The 18,879-nt window shown below is 54.9% G+C and overlaps 1 protein-coding gene across 1 annotated transcript; it reads left to right on the top strand.

Annotated features, from left to right (window-relative positions):
- Positions 1-530: 530 nt before the first annotated feature.
- On the top strand, positions 531-18,564 carry BIK (BCL2 interacting killer; the record flags this gene model as incomplete). Its single annotated transcript, XM_082850473.1, has 7 exons — positions 531-545; positions 1,915-1,975; positions 2,749-2,824; positions 15,137-15,286; positions 16,523-16,630; positions 17,363-17,462; positions 18,080-18,564. The coding sequence occupies 7 exons, from the start codon at positions 531-533 to the stop codon at positions 18,158-18,160; spliced, it is 591 nt and encodes a 196-aa protein (XP_082706599.1). The 3' UTR covers positions 18,161-18,564.
- Positions 18,565-18,879: the final 315 nt, after the last annotated feature.

Below are 18,879 nucleotides of genomic sequence, written 5' to 3' on the forward strand. Positions count from 1 at the left end.
TGTCCTCACCGAGGCTTCCCTTGACACCCTGGTTAAAAGACCCACCCCGCCCCCACTCTTCACACACTGCCTGGCTTTACTCTCCCTCCTTGAGCGCATGCTGTGTGCCCAGCTGCCCAGAGCTCTATTCTCCTGTCACTGGTTTCTCCTCCACTGTTTCCCCCACTTGGATGTGGGCCCTGTATTAATGCCATGAATGTGTCGTCTCTAGATCCCCATCACCTACCCCCCTGCCTGGCATATGGTAGGTGTCAATATTTGTTAAATGAATGATCAAAGAAAGTCACAGTAAGGACAAAACTCAACCCTAAGTTGGAGCAGAGGGTCTGCTGGGTCAGGGATCCCTGAACTGCGGAGAGACATGGTCATGGCCTCAGCAGCAGGGGCTTGCCTGGGGCTCGGAGGCTCCAGAGCAGGCAGCTCTTCAGGAAGGAGGCCCCAGGGAAGGAAGGGACTGCCCACGGGATCGTGGTATTTTCTGACAGCAGCATCCACAGCCTGATGGCCCTGGGACAGGCCAGCATATCCCGATGGGGAAGGGGAAGGTGAGGCCCAGGAGGTTTGGAGGCCAGCCATGGAGGGTAGAAAGGACACTGCAGCAGGAGTAGGGAGACCCAGGCTTCAATCTGCTTCTGCTGCTTAAGGGCTGGGTGGTCTCCGGCAAGTGGCTGGCCTCCTTTTTCAGAGCCTCAGTTTCCTGATCTGTAAAATGGGTCCACAAGGTCTCTCTTGCCTGTACATGGACCCTTTGTGGGTATACTGGTGTCTGTAACATGGGACAGTGGTAAGAATTATAGGTGATAATAGAAAGTGCTTAGCCCTGGGGTTGAGGGATCTGAGGAGAGCCTGGCAGCTCCTATTGTTATTGTTACTGCTATTAGCATTTGCCATCTAATCTCTTCTGGACTGATAGGAAGACAAGGCCTTCTACAGGCTCAATTCCCATTCAAAAGGCTTTTCTTCCTCCTGTCCGTTTGATCTGCATATTATTTGGGGACCTTGCAAGGCAAATATTTTCACCCACCCCCTCCTTGGGCACTTCTATCCCCCATCTGTCCCTAAACTGTCCTCCTTCCTTCAGCTGTTCCACTAATGTTTACTGAATGCCTACTCTGTACCTGGCACCATGGCTTCAGCCTTGAGACCCCTCTGGAAGCATTCTTACACACATAGATGAGACCATGCCATTGCTTCCCCTCTGAGTCTGTTTTCTCATCTGAAGAGTTGCTTTTGGAGAGAGGCCCCTATTTTGGAGGGCTCCTCCCTCCGCCTGTAAAGCACCCTGTGGCTATTAGCAGCCCAGGGAAATCCAGGCTTTGTAGGGCTTGGAGTCAATGTGATTTGGGAGGCCCTCAAAGAAAGGATTACAAAATCAGAAGAGGCCAGAAGAGAGGGTGGGAGGGGCCTTGAAGCTTAAACTCTGCTGGGAGTTTACTAAACATTTGATGATTATCTCCTCTGATCCTCCCTATAACCCTATAGGGTGGTGGGGGGGGGAGGGGGCATGCCGTCATCCCATTTCACAGATGAGAACAATGAAGGAAACATCCGTATCAGTGTCATCACTCCAGAGGTGGGAAGAAGGGGTGAGGGGATCTCCAACAGGTAGCAAATGGCAGAACTAAGGCGAGGGGAGCTCCCCGGACCCTGCTGTTTCTCTGTTCCAATAGGCGGCAGGACTGAGGTAAACAAGCTTTGTTTTGTTCCTGGGACAACAGCTACTTTGTAACCCCAGTGCTCTGCTCTGCATTCCTCCACCTCAACACACCCCAGCAATAACAGGTTGGGGACTCGAGACCCTACACCTCCTTAGCCCGCCCCAGGGCTGGGTACCACCCTGCCTGGACCTTTTCTGATTTCACCTCCCTCCCCCGAGGCTTTGGGGGCCCTTCTCTGCCACTCATCTCCCCCTAGGCCCAGGAGCGCCAGGGCAGCTGCCCCCACTACGGCGATGGGAATGGAGGTGTGATGGATGGTGCAGCTGGAAGGATGCGGGGTGGGAAGGAGTGGGGCAGGAAGACGCCAGGCTTTGGTAGAATGCTGCTGATGCTGTTTCTACAGAAGTTTGAGTCTTAGTTTTCACATTTGTGAAATAGGCTTAAAAACACCTGACGCCTGATGGTTGCCAGGACCCGGGGGAGGGAGGAATGGGGAGTTACTTTTTAGTGGTATACAGTTTGTTTTGAAAGATGGAGAGTTATGGAGGTGGATGCCCAACATTATGAATGTATTTAATACCCGTGAACAGCACACTTAAAAATAGTAAAGATGGCAAATTTTGCTATGTGCATTTTACCACAGTTTAAAAAATTGAAGAAAAAAAAAAAACAAACAAAACCTAACTCCTGAAGCTGCCAACACTAAGAGCGCCAATATTTGAACGCTGAATTCATGCTGTCATTTAGCAGGTCATTAAGTCCTCTTTGAGCCTCGCGGGCAAGAAAAAAGCATCAATCCCCTAGGAGTTCTTTGAGGATATAAAGATCCTGGAATACCCACCCAAACGCAGCCAGGGGATTCATCCACAAATATTCCCCGGAGCAAACCAGCGCACGCGACAAAACAAACCTGCAGACCGCAGGAGGCAGAAAGACAGTAAACAAGTAAACAGATCACACTTGTAGCAGCTCTGTTGCCTTTCGGACCCGACTGGGTCCTGGAGTCCGTGCTATTGGCCGGGGAGGCGGCCCTGAGGGCGGGCCGGGGCGGGGCCCGGCGTTTTATATGGTCGCGCGCGCGGGCCCCTAGCCGTAGACAATACGCCTCCCGGCTCGAGCGCTGCGGTCGCCGCCACCGTCACCGCCATTGCCACCGCCGACGCGAGGTGAGTCCGAGCCCTGCCCCCCCTGCTGTGACCCTAACTCCGCTGGCGTCCGCCCCTCTGCCCAGCCCGAGCCCGGCAGGTAAGCGCCCGGGGGCTGCCCTGGGCGCCGGCTGGAAGGTGGGGGACCCGTACCCAGGTTTCCCTGTCCCGGGTGTTACTCGCGGGCGACGTCTGGGGACCCCGGCTCCGAAACACCTCCTCGCTGGCGGGGGCTCCAGTTCCCGGTTGGCGACCGTGGCAGCCGGGGCCCCTGCGGGCCTCAGTCTCCGCATCTGTGCAATGGGGCGGCCCCTCTGCGCCGCGCCCCGGGAACCCGGCGCCGCATCGCCCCGCTCCTCCCTCCTGCGCGGCCTCCGGGGCCGGGCTCCCACGTCCTCGGGGGACGGGCCAGAGAGCGGGGCTGCCAGCCCAGGGCCGAGGCCCAGGGCCGAGACGGTACAGCCGCGCGGCCACCAAAAAACGGAAGATGGCGTCGAGCACCGGTCCCCGCCGACCCCGGGGCGCCCCGGAGCCGCGCACCTTCGAGGGGCCCGAGACCGGCCGGACTCGGGACGCGGGGAAGTCCGGAACAGGAACTGCGCGCCGAGCGGGCGCGGCGCCCTCCTCCTACCCACGCCCAGTGCAGGTGCGCCGCGCGGGGAAGGCGCCCGGCTCGCTTGTGTAAACCGGGGACCGCCGGGCGCCGCGGCGCTGGAGGGGCCGCCGGGCGCGTTCTATCCGGTGACCAAGAGGGGTCCAGCCGCCAGCCCCGCGCGGCCCCAACCAGCCCTGGGGGTGGGGGTGGGGTGCCCCGGGCTCGTTACCTCCTGGGTGTGAGTCGTTTTGTAAACCGTTCATTGTTACTGTAATTTTCGCCAGAAGGAGCCACCCTGGGGGCCGGGTGTTGCTGCTGTTGCTCTTGCTGCCGCTGCTGTTGAAACATTTTTCAAGCACCCATGTGGCTTGGTTTTCTGCGCAGGCTTTGCTCCAGCTGCCCAGGAAGGGAGGAAGGGAGGAAGGGAGGGTTATCGGCCTTATCCTTACTACGCTAGGGAGGGCTCTGTGCTGGCCAGCCTCCAAGGATGGTAGGCCTCATTTTACAGATGGAGAAACTGAGACATATTTCAGGAGGCATTATGAGCCGTTTCCTAGAAGCCAGGCCAAACTCTCCCACGCAGCCACTTTCCAGCTGTGTTGTCTTAGACGGGCTACTCCACCTCTGAGCCTCAGTTTGCTCATTCTGTAAAATGGGTCCATGAGGTTTCCCAACAGGGACGGAGGAACACCACCCCCAAGTGTTGGTGGCTGTTACTGACTTCTCTGGAGTTAACACTTTAATCTTATTTCTACTTATTTTGGACATGCCCTTGGAATGGGTCCTTAGGAACAGCACTTTTTGGGTGATTTGCACCTGGTCCCTAAATGGCCTGGATTCCAGTCTTAGCACCTGGCTGCTGGTGCTGCTTGTCTGTGTACCCCCCGCATCTCCCCTCCCTTCTCATTCCAGGATTTGGGGATTTCCCACCATTTTAACCTCAAGGTCACTGTGGCTTCTTCAGCCTTACCAACATTAGACTGTACAAGTTTATTTTTGCTTGGGTTTGGTTTAAAATGCCTGAGGGGTCTGGAGAGGGTGGCTTCCAGAGTGTGAGCTTTCAGGGAGTGCCTCAAAATGTCCTTTAGCGTGGGGAACTTTTTTTTTTAATTTCTTTTTGGCTGTGCTGGGTCTTTGTTGTGTTGCTGCGCGCGGGCTTTCTCTAGTTGCGGCGAGCGGGGGCTACTTTTCGTTGCGGTGCGCAGGCTTCTCATTGCAGTGGCTTCTCTTGTTGCGGAGCGTGGACTCTAGGTGCGCGGGCTTCAGTAGTTGTGGCACGCAGGCTCAGTAGTTGTGGCACACGGGCTTAGTTGCTCCTCAGCATGTGGAATCTTCCCAGACCAGGGATGGAACCCGTGTTCCCTGCATTGGCAGGCGGATTCTTAAACACTGCAAGGGTGGGGAACATATTTAATCTACCTTCTAAGATGGCTGCCAGGTGGTCTTTCTTTTTCTTTTTTTGGTGGAGCTATGTCAGAAGGAATATTTCTCCAAGCATCAGGGATTCTGTGTGGCCTTGCATGGGAGGGATGGAGTGATGTACTTAGCAGCACGGTCTTTGTGCATGTCAGACTCATCATCTCAACTCAGTTGCTTCCTTCTCTGAGAAGTCTTCCCTGACTACCTGATCTAAAGCCACAGCCCTCCCACTCTTCCCAGCGGTCCCTCTGGCCTAGTACCTTTTTTTTGGATAGGTAAGAAGTGGATTTATTTAGAGAGATACACATTCCATAGACAGAATGCGGTCCGTCTCAGAAAGTGAGGAACAGTCTTGGGAGAAACACTCCAGAGTGTGGGCTGGCCTAAGACTTGACTATACTGTCTTCAGGACACTCAAGACAGTGTGGGAATTATGTGTGCTCACTTCGTGTGATTTACACTAGCCTGTAGTTCCATTAGAAGAGGAATTTAGAAAGGTCACACTCATTAGAGCATCTCCAGTGCCCGTCACAGCCTGGGCACTCTGGGAAGAAGCTGGTTAGAGGGTTGTATGTATGTTTATTGTAAATTTTCTTAAGTGGTTAGTAGGTATAAAAACTGAGCTGCAAAGAAAGCAGAGAGCAGTGTTATAGTCCATTTTTCCACGTCCAATCCTCTAGTAAATGGAAGGGGGCACACCGCGAAGGGCTCCATCCGTCGGTGGGTCTTGACCCTGACCTCGGAGGTGTTTTCCCCTCTCCCTGGAAAGCATCCTGTTTTTAGTGAACCCATTAAGTTTGTAGACAATTAATGGCTTCTTGCTTCCCCTGCCGTGGACATAGTGGATCCCACGAGAGTCCGGCTGTTTTTTTCTTGGCTCAGAACAATTCCAAGGGGTTTCAAGGAAGTTCCCGGCACGCTCGGGATTTTGTTGTCGGCGGCCACCAGGAAGCCTGCAGCGGGTCTGGAGTGGACGTGTGCAGTCGTGGCTTTGTCCTGCCGCGGGTTGGTTGGGGCCGGGCCCTGGATGTAAGCAAATAAGTCCCCGGTCCAAGTCCCTCGTTGGCCCTGAGGCAGGCAGGAGAGGCCAGGCCTGGTGGTCAGGGCACTGGGGCGGCTCACGGAGGGCAGCTGATTATCCTAGTGTCAATATTAGGATGTGACGACACAAAACACCCGCTGGGCCTTGTCAGGCACTGCTTGGTAAACCTGTTTTTCTGGAGGTGGGAGAAGACACGGGGTCACCCAGAGTCTGACAGGAGATGCAAGCTCTGGGCCGGAGCGGGCAGCCCCACGTGGCTATCTGGGGAGGGTCACTTGTGTCTGGCTTGGACCTCAGAGGAGGCTCTGAGTCCCGGCAGGGAGATGGGCTGGATTTCCCGTGTGCCAACAATGACGCATCCGGGAAATCCCAGCTCTGACACAGGGTGGGCATGCGCCTCTCCTGAGCTCCAGACTCACCAGACGAGAGCTTCCCATTAGTGAGCGCTGACCGTATACCATGCGTGCAGCCTCTGCCTCCTCTCAAAAGGTGAGGCTGTCCAGTCCAGGGTGCCCCAGCCAGGAGCTGACTGTCCTGTGAGCCCAGTTCCCTCATTCTATTGGACATTGTACTGTCTGGTTCCCACTGGGCTGTCCCCGCTCACAGGGTTCCTGCTCTGAGCCAGGGCAGATAGACAGGTAAACATTTAATGAGACCCGTAATGGGCTAAGTGCCTAATCCAGGTCTGTTTACGCAGGATGCTGGGTACGGAACAGATAATTCTGTCCTGGAACGAGGTGGGTTCTGGGCTGGGCCTGGAGGAAGAAGCAGGTCCCCGATGCCAACGTGGGGAAGGCAGAGGGAGGGTGTAAAGGTGGGGTTGAGGGTGTGAAAAGGTGGGAGTGGGGAGCTGAGATCTGTCCCAGGGAGGAAATGGGAGCCCCCAAGGCTGCTGACTGGAGCGCTCCGTGACAGGGTCTCGTGAGTGGTTGAGACGCCACAGCGCTGGAAGGAGACCCAGAACTGAAGAAAGCAGGGCGTAGTCCTTCACTTAAATTCTTCTTAGGAACTTTAATTGAAGTATAGTTGATTTACAGTATTGTGTTAGTTCCAGGTGTACAGCAAAGTGATTCAGAAACAATATATATTTAAAAAAATTTTTTTCCATTATAGATTATCACAAGACACTGAATGTAGTTTCCTGTGCTATACAGTAAATCCTTGTTTATTTTATATATGATGGTGTGGGGACTTCCCTGGTGGTCCAGTGTTGAAGACTCCGCGGGGTAGCGGGTTCGATCCCTGGTCGGGGAACTAAGATATCCCGCATGCCGCCTGGCGCGGCCAAAAAAAAAAGTAGTATATGATAGTGCGGATCTGTTAATCTGATTCTCCTAATTTATCCCCCCCTTCCCCTTTTGTAACCATAAGTTTTCTGTGTCTGAGTCTGTTTTGTAAATAAATTCATTTGTGCTGTTTTAGATTCCACGTATAACTGATATCATGTAATATTTGTCTTTCTCTGAGTGTGATAATCTCTAGGTCCATACATATTGCATATTGCTGCAAATGGCAATACTTCATTCTTTTTTATGGCTGAGTAATATTTCATTGTGTACACACACACACACACACACCACGTCTTAAAACCAATCATGTGTTGATGGGCACTTGGGTTGTTTCCATGTCTTGGCTATTGTGAATAACACTGCTATGAACATTGAGGGTGCATGCATCTTTTTGAATTTGAGTTTTCACCTTTTGTAGATATATGCCTAGGATTGGGATTGCTGGATTCTATGGAAGCTCTATTTTTAGTTTTTTAAGGAAACTCCACACTGTTTTCCATAGTGACTGCATCAGTTTACATTCCCAAAAACAGTGTAGGAGGGTTCCCTTTTCTCCACACCCTCTTCAGCATTTACTGTTTGAAATACATGCTTCTTAAACTGCAGACCCAGGCGGTATCTTGGCACCTTTCCTTTCTAATAATGGTGATGGAGAAGCACAGGGGTGTCAACAGGACTTGGTCGACTGGATCCCCTCCGACCTGGCCTGCCAGGGTCTCCTCACCATGTTTCCCCTGCCTTTTTTCTGTTCAATTCATTGAAGTGTGTATTCTTACAAAATACCACAAGCTGGACGGTTCATAAGCCACAGACATTTATTTCTCACAGTTCTGGATTCTGGAAGTCCAAGGTCAGGGTGCCCCAGACTTCCTGTATCCTCAGTGGAGGATGGGGAAGGGAGCTCTCCTGGGCCTCGTTTAGAAGAGACGAAACCCACTAGCAGAGCCCTGATGATCTGTTTGCCTCCCAGCGGCCCCACCTCCTTTTCCCATTACTGGGCATTAGGTTTTCAACTGAGGAATTTGGGGCGGGACAGAAACTTTCAGACCTCAGCAAACTGGTTGAAAACCATTTCAAAATTAGTTGTCAAGAGAATTATTAATCTTTTACACTTTCTCTACAGTTTGTTTGTTTTTTTAATGGATATTTGAGCAGGAAAGGACAGAAAAGAATCTGTCCCCAATGCTTGTTTTACAAGTGAAGAATTAGGGGTCCAGAGGGGCTAAGGAATTTGTCCAGAGTAGCACAGGCAAGCTGGAGCAGAACCCAGGTGTGCGCCCAGCCCAGGGCCCCTTTGCTACAGCGTTTCCATTCATAAATACTGTGTAAGCAGTGAGAAGTCAACATCTGCATAAACAGCAGGTCCTTAGCTTGCTCTTGTCACTCACAGCTAATCGTGACTTCTTTCCACGCTACCCAGAGGCCCCAGCTCCTTCCATTTGTGCGGGGCCAACCTGCCCAGGTGGGGAGGAGAAGAGGGCGCTGGTCTTGCATCGTTCTTTCCGCTGACATTCCGGAGCTCATCGGGTCAGGCGCTGGGGACCTGGAGCCCGGTCAGCCCTGAGCAACTCCAGCCAAACTGTGGCCTTGAACTGCGGCCGAGGGTGTGTCCTGGGGTTGAGGCCAGATTGAATGTAGCTCCTCCCACGCATGTGTGTGACAAGCCCTTCCCGGTTCCAACCCTGAGTCCTGACGGAGGCTGGACTCTAGATGCAAATAAAAAGGGTGTGGGGTTACTGAGCGGTAAGCATCGGCCCAGAGTGGGCAGCCTTTGCCCGAGGCCACCCCAGCCTCATGCTCGGTGGCTGGCAGTGTTTGCGCCTGGTCCCAGGTGGCTCAGGCCAGCACCTGTGCTGGGGTTCAAGGTGGAAGGAGGGCTCCGGTGCTGCTGCGGCAGTAGGACTTGAGGGGCGTCCCTTCCAAGCTGCAGCTTTCTAACTCCTGCCCACCCCACAGGTGAATTCCCATCCTTTTGCTTTAAATCACCTTTCCCTCTCCTTACTTCCCTCTCCCTCTCCCTCCTCTCTTTCCTCTCTCTTAGTCCCCCAGGTATTTCTCCTTCACTTAAGGGAAGTGAGCCCCACCCACATCAGACCAGCTGCTTGGGACATCTGCAGGTTCAGAAGTCTGGACCTCTCCTGCCAGGTGGGGAGGGAGCGGTGGTGCAGGGGCGGGGAGTGGGGCTGGGAGGGGTTGGATGCCTGATTCCTGAAACAGACCTTTAAGACAAACATCAGTATCTCAGACCGCAAATTAAAGCTGTGAACTTGAAACAGTTGCTTTTGCTTTATTTTTTGAATCAGTGATACCAGCATATGTTCAGGAAGAGGAAAACATTTATAGTAAAAATTCAGTCTCCTTCCTACCTTTGTCCCAGAGAGGCCCCTTCCCCTCTTTACTAATCTCCTTTCTCCTTCAGGAGATGCACTCACGCAGGTGGAGGTGTTTGTCTTTTCTTCTTACCCGTGTGGCAGCACAGTTAAGTCATGCCCCCTGCTGTGTGCATGTACCTGCAGGATCTTGGCCCAGCAAGATCCTGCCAGGTACAGGCCGGCCTCACTGGAGGACACATTTCCAGAAATTAAAGGGTTGTGTGCATTTGTGACTTTGGTAGAGACTGTCAAACTGGCCCCCAGAGAAGTAGGGGCTAGCTGTTTCCCATTCCCTTCTGGGTCTGTTGATTTCTTAACCAGCTGTGGAGCCCCTGCTAGGTGGCAGAAAATGGGCAACAGTGGTATCTTTTATTCCTCTGAACAGTCCTGGAGGCTGTGCCGCTTCTGTGCTGGAGAGCCCTCTCTGGCTCTGGTCACACAGCCGTGGCAGAGCTGGGACTGGAAGCTGGGTCTGTCTTGCTGAGGTCAGGGCTTTTCCACTTGATGCTTTGAGCATTGGGTGCTCTGTAAGCCAGGGCATTGCCCTGCTCATGGAGGGGGCGGGAAGCCCCAAAGGAAAAGACTGGGGACCAGGGCTTTCCAGCTGGATCCACCCAGCAGCCACTGGCCTGGCACCCAGGACTGCATTTACCAGATGGCTCTGATGTGGTCCCAGAGGGGTCATCACCTGTTCCTGCTTTGCTGCAAGGCCTGCAGGGACAGGGGGAAGGCTGGGCTTCGGGCAACTGAGGGTCCCCCCTCCAAAGAGGGGGCAGCTGTTCCCATCTCAGTGTGTGTGTGGAAGAGACACAGCCAGTGACACTGCAGGCTGGCTGGTCCAGAGCCTGCCCTCCCTTCCAAGCCCTGCAGGTGTCCTCATGGCTGTGGGGACAGCAGTTTGCATCTGGAGCTCTGGAGGAAGATGGGTTTCCACTGAGTGTGCAGGAGGGTATGTGTGGGCTGCAGCCTGGGTGGGTGTGCCTTCCTTTCACCAAAGAAGGGTTTTAAACTACTCATTTGCAAATATGCTGGAAAAAAATAGATGCTTGAAACCAGTCCAGGCTCCTGGATCTGCAGCTGCAGTGACCTCAGAACTTGGCTTTGTTTAGTCATTCGACAAGCATTTATCTGCTCTGTGTTGTGTGCCAGGAAGCAGAGATTAACAGTAAGGGCAGCTTCTTTTTACGTTTTGTTTTTTTTTTTTTTGGCCACACCATGTGGCTTGCGGTATCTTATTTCCCCCACCAGGGATCGAACCCGGGCCCCCTGCAGTAGAAGCTCGGGAGTCCTAACCACTGGACCTCCAGGGAAGTCCCAGCTTCTGTTTGTCCCCCGTGAAATGGCTATTGCTAGCGTCCACATTGAGGAGTTAGTAAGCTTGGCACAGAGGTTGACTTACCCAAGGACACCCAGCAGGGACCAACAGGGATGTCAAAAGGAGACTGAGGATGGCCAGTGGCACTGCCCAGGCAAAGACTAGAGGCTTGGCACGTCTGGGCACGTGCTCTGTAGTGTGGTGGGAACCAGGTCCAGGATTGGGGTGGCAGGGCTAAGGCGACCAGGGGGAGAAGAGGGTCCTGGTAACGGTGTAGCATGTCTCCCGAGGGGACTGGGGAGCTAAGAGGGGGTGGCAGGGTCAGATTTGAGGCTGCTGAGTGGAGATCAGATTGGAGACCCCAGCAGGAGCAGGGCCAGACGGGAGGGACCGGCCCTGGGCCTCCACTGGGGTGATGCGGTAGCTGGGAGGGACCAGAGCTGGCAGGCTGCCGTAGGGACCCTGCCCCCAGCCCTCTGGCCACACTGTTCTCTCGCTCAGATCTAGAGGCCCAAGGACAGCCTAGGCCTCACTGCTGATTCTCCTCCATTGAGACCAGCCAGAACCTTTGCATTGGCTAGAAGCAAGAGGGCAGAGGACTTGGATTCAATCTTCACTTCTCTGACTTAGATACGGGATTAAGTGGGGAGCATTTTAGAGTTAATCCATGTACAGGGAGGGCTTAAATCACTGCCTGACAATAGTAGATACCCAGACATGAGCCAGGATTATAAGACAATTAGTGCTTGTTCTTGCCTGGAAGAGGAACCCTATTATCTTGGGACCATTATCCCCATTTAACAGATAAGGAAATTGAGGGTCTGGCCCAAGATCTCACTGCAAGCGAGTGGGTGGGTTAGGACGTTAACCCAAGATCCCCCCACCTGTCCTGGAGCATCCGTGCAGGGCTCAGATGATGAGCAAGGGGAGAAGAGAGGCTGGTGTCTTTGTTCTCTTCCCAGGCCAGCCCAAGAGAGGTCCGGAGGGGTCTGGGGACCCACATGAAGGTGCAGACGCGGGTTCAGTCTGGTTGGGGAGGCACCACTCCGTTGCTCAGCCATCCGTGGAGCTGGTCAGACACAGCACGGCCTCACCCCCAGCCTGGCCAAGCTGCCAGTAGCCACTGTCCCTGGTCAGGCACCTGCCTGGTAGGGCCCCTCATCCCATTTGGTACACAAGGTGCCCGGGATTCTAGGCGTCTACTGGGGACGAGGGATATTGAGACGGTGGGTCAAGGTGAGGTTCAGGCCATGTGCCCAGTGAAGTCCCCTTGTGACCCCTTGGGAAGGGGTGTCCACGGGACCATAAGCCATCCCTGGGAAGAGAGGAGCCCCGTGCTCAGGGGGCTGGGGAGGGGGGAGGGGGGAGGGATCAGGGAGACTGATGCAAATGACGTCATCTCCCTGACGGGGCAGCTTTCCCTGGAAAATAGCCATTTGCATAGACACCCTGGGGCCTGGGGCCTGAGGGCAGCAAGAGCTCCTGGTCCCAATTCCTGAAATGCCAGCCTAACACACGGTCAAGTTCACAGGGCTTACAACCTGTGCAGTGTTAAAACCTGTCTCCATTTATCTGGGTCTTTTAAGTCCGTTAATGGAATTTAAAATTTTTGTCCATAAAGATTTTAAGCATCCTTTCTTAAATTCATTCCTGATCAAAACCCTTATATTTCTGTAGATGTATTTATTGTCTATAATATTTTCTAGTTGCCTTGTAGGAATGCTGTTTTTTGTATGTTGATCTAGCTTGTTAAGACTCATTTACAATTTTCTTAAGGTAAACCTAACTTAATTGAGCCCACCCCGCCCCAAAGTGGTGTCCATGCACCGCCCCAACCCCGCGGGGGTCCGGGGCCTGGGAGTAGGATTTGTGACCTTGGTTCAGCCTCCCCTAATCAAAAGGGGAAGGGATGAAAGTCACCCCTGGCTACAGAAGTGGCTTCAAACCATAGTAGTTTTGTTGTCTACTTTTTCCTCAAGGATGGCCGGTGGATCTAGATTCACCTCATGGCTTTTCACCGATACCCAGCAGTCTCTAGAACAAATGTGTGAAGATTTAGGCACCCAGAGTGGTACCTCTGCTGGGTGTGGGGTCTTAGGAAAGTCCCCGTGACCCTCCCTGCTGGTTTGGGGGAGTCGCTGGGTCAGGCCCTCTTAATACTTTGCCTGCAGGTACCCTCAGCAGGTGGCAGCACCCTTCCCCCAGGCCTGCCGGGGGCCACCCTCCCTCCACCCACCAGATCTGACCTGACAGCTCCTTTCAGCCCACAGGGGAAGGGGCTGTCCTGACAGGTGCGGGTGGCATATGTCAGGCCGGGGCTCTTTTGTGGCCTTTGTGGCTGTGTTTACACGTCTGATCTCTCCAGCCCCAGCTCCTGCGGACCTGCCTTTCACACTGAGCTTGCATCTGGAACAGATGTAAAACTGTTTGCCTCTCAGGAAACTGAAACAGCCATCTCTCTTTGATACAGATTCTGGGCATTTATTCTCTCTGGAACAATGCTGTCCTTATGTGGTTTTCTTTCTCAAAGGCCAGAGTGCCCCAGACCCCCCAAATACCTGTCTGCGCCTTTGATGACATCATGTCCATCTCTGCATGCAGTTTGGATGCGTTGTGGAGAATAACTTGTCTAGACTTGCCCCAAGACACCTGGAGGACCCAGGAACCTTAACCTGTGTGCCCACGAGCCCCTGCCCTGTCTTTCTTTGCATTTCCAGCCGTCACCCTTTAATGCTGAAAGCACGTGGTAAGCGCACGCGTGCTTGTTTAGCTCCGTGTCTCTGTGCCCGTGCACGTCCTGCCTGCAGTCCACTTCAGGGATGAACGCTGGTCCACTCTGGCCTGGGGAGCAGGAGACTTGGGTGTAAGCCAATTAGTTAATAATACAATTAATTTTTTTTGGCCGTGCGCCGCGGCACATGGGATCTTAGTTCCCCGACCAGGGATCGAACCCGTGCCCCCTGCAGTGGAAGCGGGGAGTCCTAACCACTGGACTGCCAGGGAATTCCCTACAATTTATTATTATTATAAGAATAATGGACTGAAGTACAGAGGTCATAACAGTGCCTGTTCCCCCCGTGTTCCAGGCTCTGCTCAAAGTACTTAAAGGAGATTCCTTCATTCCCCAACAGCCCAGTTGCGGGGGGGGGGGTACCTTACAGATGAGAAAACTGTGACATCACACAGCTGCTGAGTGGAAGAGCTGGGATTTGAACTCAGGCCCTTTGGTTCTTCATTCACTATATTCCGGACTGAAGGCTGTTTGATACAGTGTGGGGTAAATTCTGGTGAACACGGTCACAGGCCTCACCGGCTATCACAAGCGATGATGTGAACATGTAAACACAGCTGCCCAGGCTGTGTCTGCTCCCTTTCAGCCCCCATGTCAGACTCTGAGACCTCATTGACCAGAACTGGGTTACATGCCCACCACTAGCTGCAAGGCGTGCCGGGAAAGTGAGAACAGGAGTGTCAGACTGCCTTAGATGAACACAGATCAGGGCCACCCCAAAAACTAGTTCTATTAGCAAGGAGCCAGGGGAGTGGAGAGGTGAGACATCAAGCGAAGAAAGGAGGTTATAAAGTACTATGTAAGGAGTGATCCCATTTTTTTTTTTTTAGGTTCTCATTAGTTATCTACTTTATACACAGTAGTGTATATATGTCAATCCCAATCTCCCAGTTCGTTCCGCCCCGCTCCCTGCCCCAGGAGTGATCCCATTTTTGAAAATGTGTGTGCTGTGAATGTGTTTAGAAACTGGCAATATCCCTCTGGGAGTTGGGATTGTGGGTGACTTTTCCTCGTGTAGCTTGCATTTGCTTTTTCTGCTGGAGGGGCGTAGCAATTGGAAGCTGGCAGAACCCAACGAATTGGCTCTCCTGCTGGAGCCCAGCCTTAGGCCACTGTGACACCAGACACGTGGGTTTTTTAGTTTGACTACAGGCCTCTTGGGGGCCAGTATTAGAAACATACGTTTGTAGTCTGATTTGCTCTTTTTTTTTTTGGCCGTGCCCCACGGCTTTCCGGATCTTAGTTCCCCGACCAAGTCCTAACCACTGGACCACCAGAGAATTCCCTGATTCTCTTTTCACAAAAAAAAAAAAAGAGAGAAAAAGGCAAGGGCGCTTATGAGTCTTCTCCAAATCCCTGAGGGGGTGTATGACAGAACAGAGAGGCACAGTGACTTGCCCAGAGGCACACAGCAGGCATGCACAGCAGGATCCACGCCGGGGAAGCTAGGGTGGAGGTAAGGTGGCTAGTGAGCAACACCCCAAAGCATCCAGTCTACTTTTTTCTCCAGAGAAGAAATGTATCAAGCAAGACCCCTCTCTAGGAACCTCTTTTTGTACACCTTCCTGCAAAACCATGGCCCTGGCTTCCTGGATGACCAAGGTGAGGGGCCACCCGGCGTGACCAATATCTTGGAGTTCCACCCTGTCTCCCCCTACAGGTAGGTCCCAATTGCCTCTGGGCCCTGCCCATCCCCATTCCTGGTCAGTGACCGTGGCCGGGTGGTTAGCAGAGCCTTCTGGGTTCTCCAGACAGGGCTGCAGAGTGGAAATTCCCTGGGCGTGGTCACACAGGCAGGTGCCCTGGGCGAGGCAGCTGTGCTCTGACAGCAGCTCACAGAGGGGCCCCTCAGAGCACCCAGCATATTCATAGTCCCAGGATGGCACTGGCCATCAAAATGACTCAAGCTTGTGGCCTTAAGACAGGGTGCCTCCTGGCCCTCAGGACCCCAGTCACCTCAAGGCCTCTTAAAGAGATGGATTCAGTTTTAGCAAGTCAGAAGGAGGCCACTTCAGATGCAGACTTGACCCAGTTGTCAGGGCAGCCAGGAAGAGATTGTCCCAGCATCAGCACCAGGGTTCTGGATGCTTCCCCCTGCTTTAGGCCTCAGGAATCGCTTAGCCGTTAGGTCCTGGACTTGGGGTTTGGGACTGGTCGGGACTTTAGGGCTGGAGGGACCTGAAAATCTGCCACCTGCCCTTCCACGCTGCATCTGTAGATGGAGCCCGGGGCAGTGTTGTCCTGACTTGAACCCAACCCACTACCTGATTGCCAGCCAGCCCTCCCTAGCAAACCCCTACCCCAGACTGGGCAGAAGGCCAAGGCTAGGCTGGGAGGGGCTCAGGGTCCTGGGAATTCCCAGCCAAGTCACCGGGATGGAATGTGGGCAGCCCGCTGAGAGCAGAGCTGAAGCCGGCCTAGGTGCCCGGTGGGCGTGTGCACGGCCCCGTTTCCATCAGGGACTCATTCAGTGAGAATGGGGGGCCTAGACAGGGGCCAGGTAGCCCCCCCTTTCTGAGAAGGGGTGGTACCATCAGAGGTAATCTCAGGATTGGGGTCCAGGGGACATGTGCCAGGGTCCCTCCCAGGGTTCTCTGGGGCACTCAGTCATCCTGGGAAGGGAAAGGGAAGCTGACTGCTTGTCACAGGCTCTCAGTGTCTCCCTGTACTCCCACAAGGGGGGGCGGTGGGCACAGGCTTCTCCTGGGCAGCCCTCTCCCCCGGGTCTAGGACTTGCACTCCAGGGGAGGGGACCCCACGGGCTGCTTCTGAAGCAAAGTGGGAGCCAGAGGAGGGGTGTGTGAAGGTTCCCTGCCCCCGAACCTCGCGACGAACCTGTCGGTCTGGGGCTGTGGGTCACCAGCGCAACAGCTAGCTCCCTGTGGCCTCCCTGCAGTGACGGCCCCCATTACTTGGCCATGCAGCTGGCCTCCATTGCTGACGAGATGGAGCTGAGGCTGCTGCTACCCCAGTTCGTCGAGCCCATCCGGATGACCGTGTACAGGTGACGAGCCCCTGCCCGGCCCAGGACCCCCCCAGACCAGGGCTGGCCCCCGGTGTCTCCGCTCCTGGGCAGCCCTGAAGCCCGCAGCTCCCCCTTCCCCCGCTGGGTCCCCAGCTCCTGGAGCTGGCCTGGGCCACAGACCCCGGTGCCTTTCTGTCCTCCCCTCATCGAGCCGAGGTAACCCCTTTCCAGCAGAGCCTTTACTTAAAATGACAGGAATTGCTGAGCGAGCCAAGACGCAGCTCTGTGCCCAGCCGTGTGGGCGGAGCCTTCTGCATGGCACGGGCTCTCGCGTGTGGACTCAGCTTCCGGGAATTGCCGGCTTCCTTGCAGGTTCTCGGAACCTCACAGAATTGCCCAGGTGGGGACGGAGAGACCCTACCACAAAAGACCGGGATGCAAGCTGACACGGTCCCTTGGTCTCCGGGGAGGCAGCCTTCCTCTGAGGAGCCCGGGCCTCTCAGAACACGGCTCCTCCTCCCCTGGACCTGCCTCTGGGCCGGTGGGCAGCGGGGCGTTGCCCTGGGTCCGGCTCCGGGACGCAAGTCCAGACCCCGAGCAGGATGACTACGGGACCACCAACAGCCCATGGAGAGAGGCCTCTCATTGGTGGAGGCGCCCAGGGAAGGGGGATAGGGTGACAGTTGTCACCTCCAGTCAAGGCCGTCTCCGCCCCTGTTCCTGCGTAATGGCCCTGCCCCCCTTTGTCTTACAGCTTGTTTTTCCCTACAGCCACATAGGACTGAGGGACATTCTTAGAAGTTTTATGGTGGCTTTCACTAACCTCAGGGAGAACAGAAGCCTCTGGAGCTTCCTGACCCTCAGGGACAGGGTAAGCCTCGATTCCATGACCTTGACTTACATTCCTGCCAGTGGTGCAGCTGCTCCACGGGGCATACCCTCTCTGGATGCCACAGTCCGCACCACTCCCTACTACCCGGTCCTGCCTGCTTGCCCCGTTTCTACCGCTGCCTGGTCCCAAAGGCCTCTGGGTTTGAGACTCTGGCTTGTGGACCAGATGCACGAATCCTTGCCTGCTTCCACACCTGAGCCGTGCTTCTCCCTCTGCCAGGAATCGCCTCCATGTGGCGGACTGGTGGCTCACAGCGGCTCCTTGTCCTGAGCAGCTTCCCTGGCTGCTCCCCTTCCCTCCCCGCCAGCACAGCAGAACGGCCCCACACCAGTTCCCGGCAGACAGGCAGCCCCTGGTGGGCTGGCCTCCGCTCCTGCCGTGTCCTCAGGGCCACGGGCCTCTCCTACCCCTCCTGTGCCCCTCGGCTTTCTGGTCACCTCGCCCCAGACCCCCCCCCCCCCGCCCAGTTCTGAGCGGAGCGCTCCCCCGCCCCACCCTCGCCTGCCTTGTCCCTGCTGCGGCCACACAGCAGGTGTGGAGCGAGCAGGCCTGTTGCAGGCTGGAGGTCCTCACTCGTCCCCACCTTCATCCCGCAGGTGTCCCCCAGCCCGTGGCCCGAGCTGGCGCTGTCCCTGCTGCTGGTGGTGACGCTCAGCTGGGGGTGCCGCCTCCACTGACCCGCTGCTGGCCCGCGTGGGGTGGGGCTGGCCCCCCGCCCGCTCCGCCACCACCCTGGAGGTGGCCTTGTCGGTTTGGCTGGCTTTTAACTGTTTTCTGTTGCCCCTTTTTTATATTTAAACTCCGAGTGCTGGGACACTGAGGTTCATACTAGTTTTTCCCTTGTTTTTGTAAGAGAAATGAATTTATTTACCTCTGGGGTCATTACTGGTTAATGACCTGCTCTCCTGGCCCCAGCCTGCTCTGCGGGGGCCTGTCCTGAGGAGGAGCCTCCCTCTCTGGGGTCGGTCAAGTAGTGCGCAGCGGGGGGAGTGCTGGCCACACCCCCGTATCCGTGATGCCCGTGGCAAAAAGAATCTGCTGGAATAGATTTCTGCGGGGTGAGGAGAGCTCAATAAAATGTTGGTTTCCAGACAGCCTCTGGTCCTCTCCGGGGGTTTGCAGTGTGGGCTGCATTTTGCCTGTGGGTTGGGGGAGGGCAGGGCGTGCTCCTGGCCACCTGTGCACCCATGTGTACCACACAGCCTCCTGGCTCCTTCCAGCACCTGCAAATGCTGGCGTGTCTGGCCCAACACAAGCTGGTTCATCCCTCCTTGTCATGCCTTAGTGCCTGAAGTCTGCCATTAGGGATTATTTCCTTTGGGCTGTCAGTGCCTCCTGTAACTGGGCTGCCTGCTCTCCCCACTCTGCTTATCCAGCGCTTCCTTCTGGAGCAGTG

This window comes from Leucopleurus acutus (assembly GCF_964270905.1).
Source record: "Leucopleurus acutus genome assembly, chromosome: 11".
Taxonomy (NCBI): domain Eukaryota; kingdom Metazoa; phylum Chordata; class Mammalia; order Artiodactyla; family Delphinidae; genus Leucopleurus; species Leucopleurus acutus.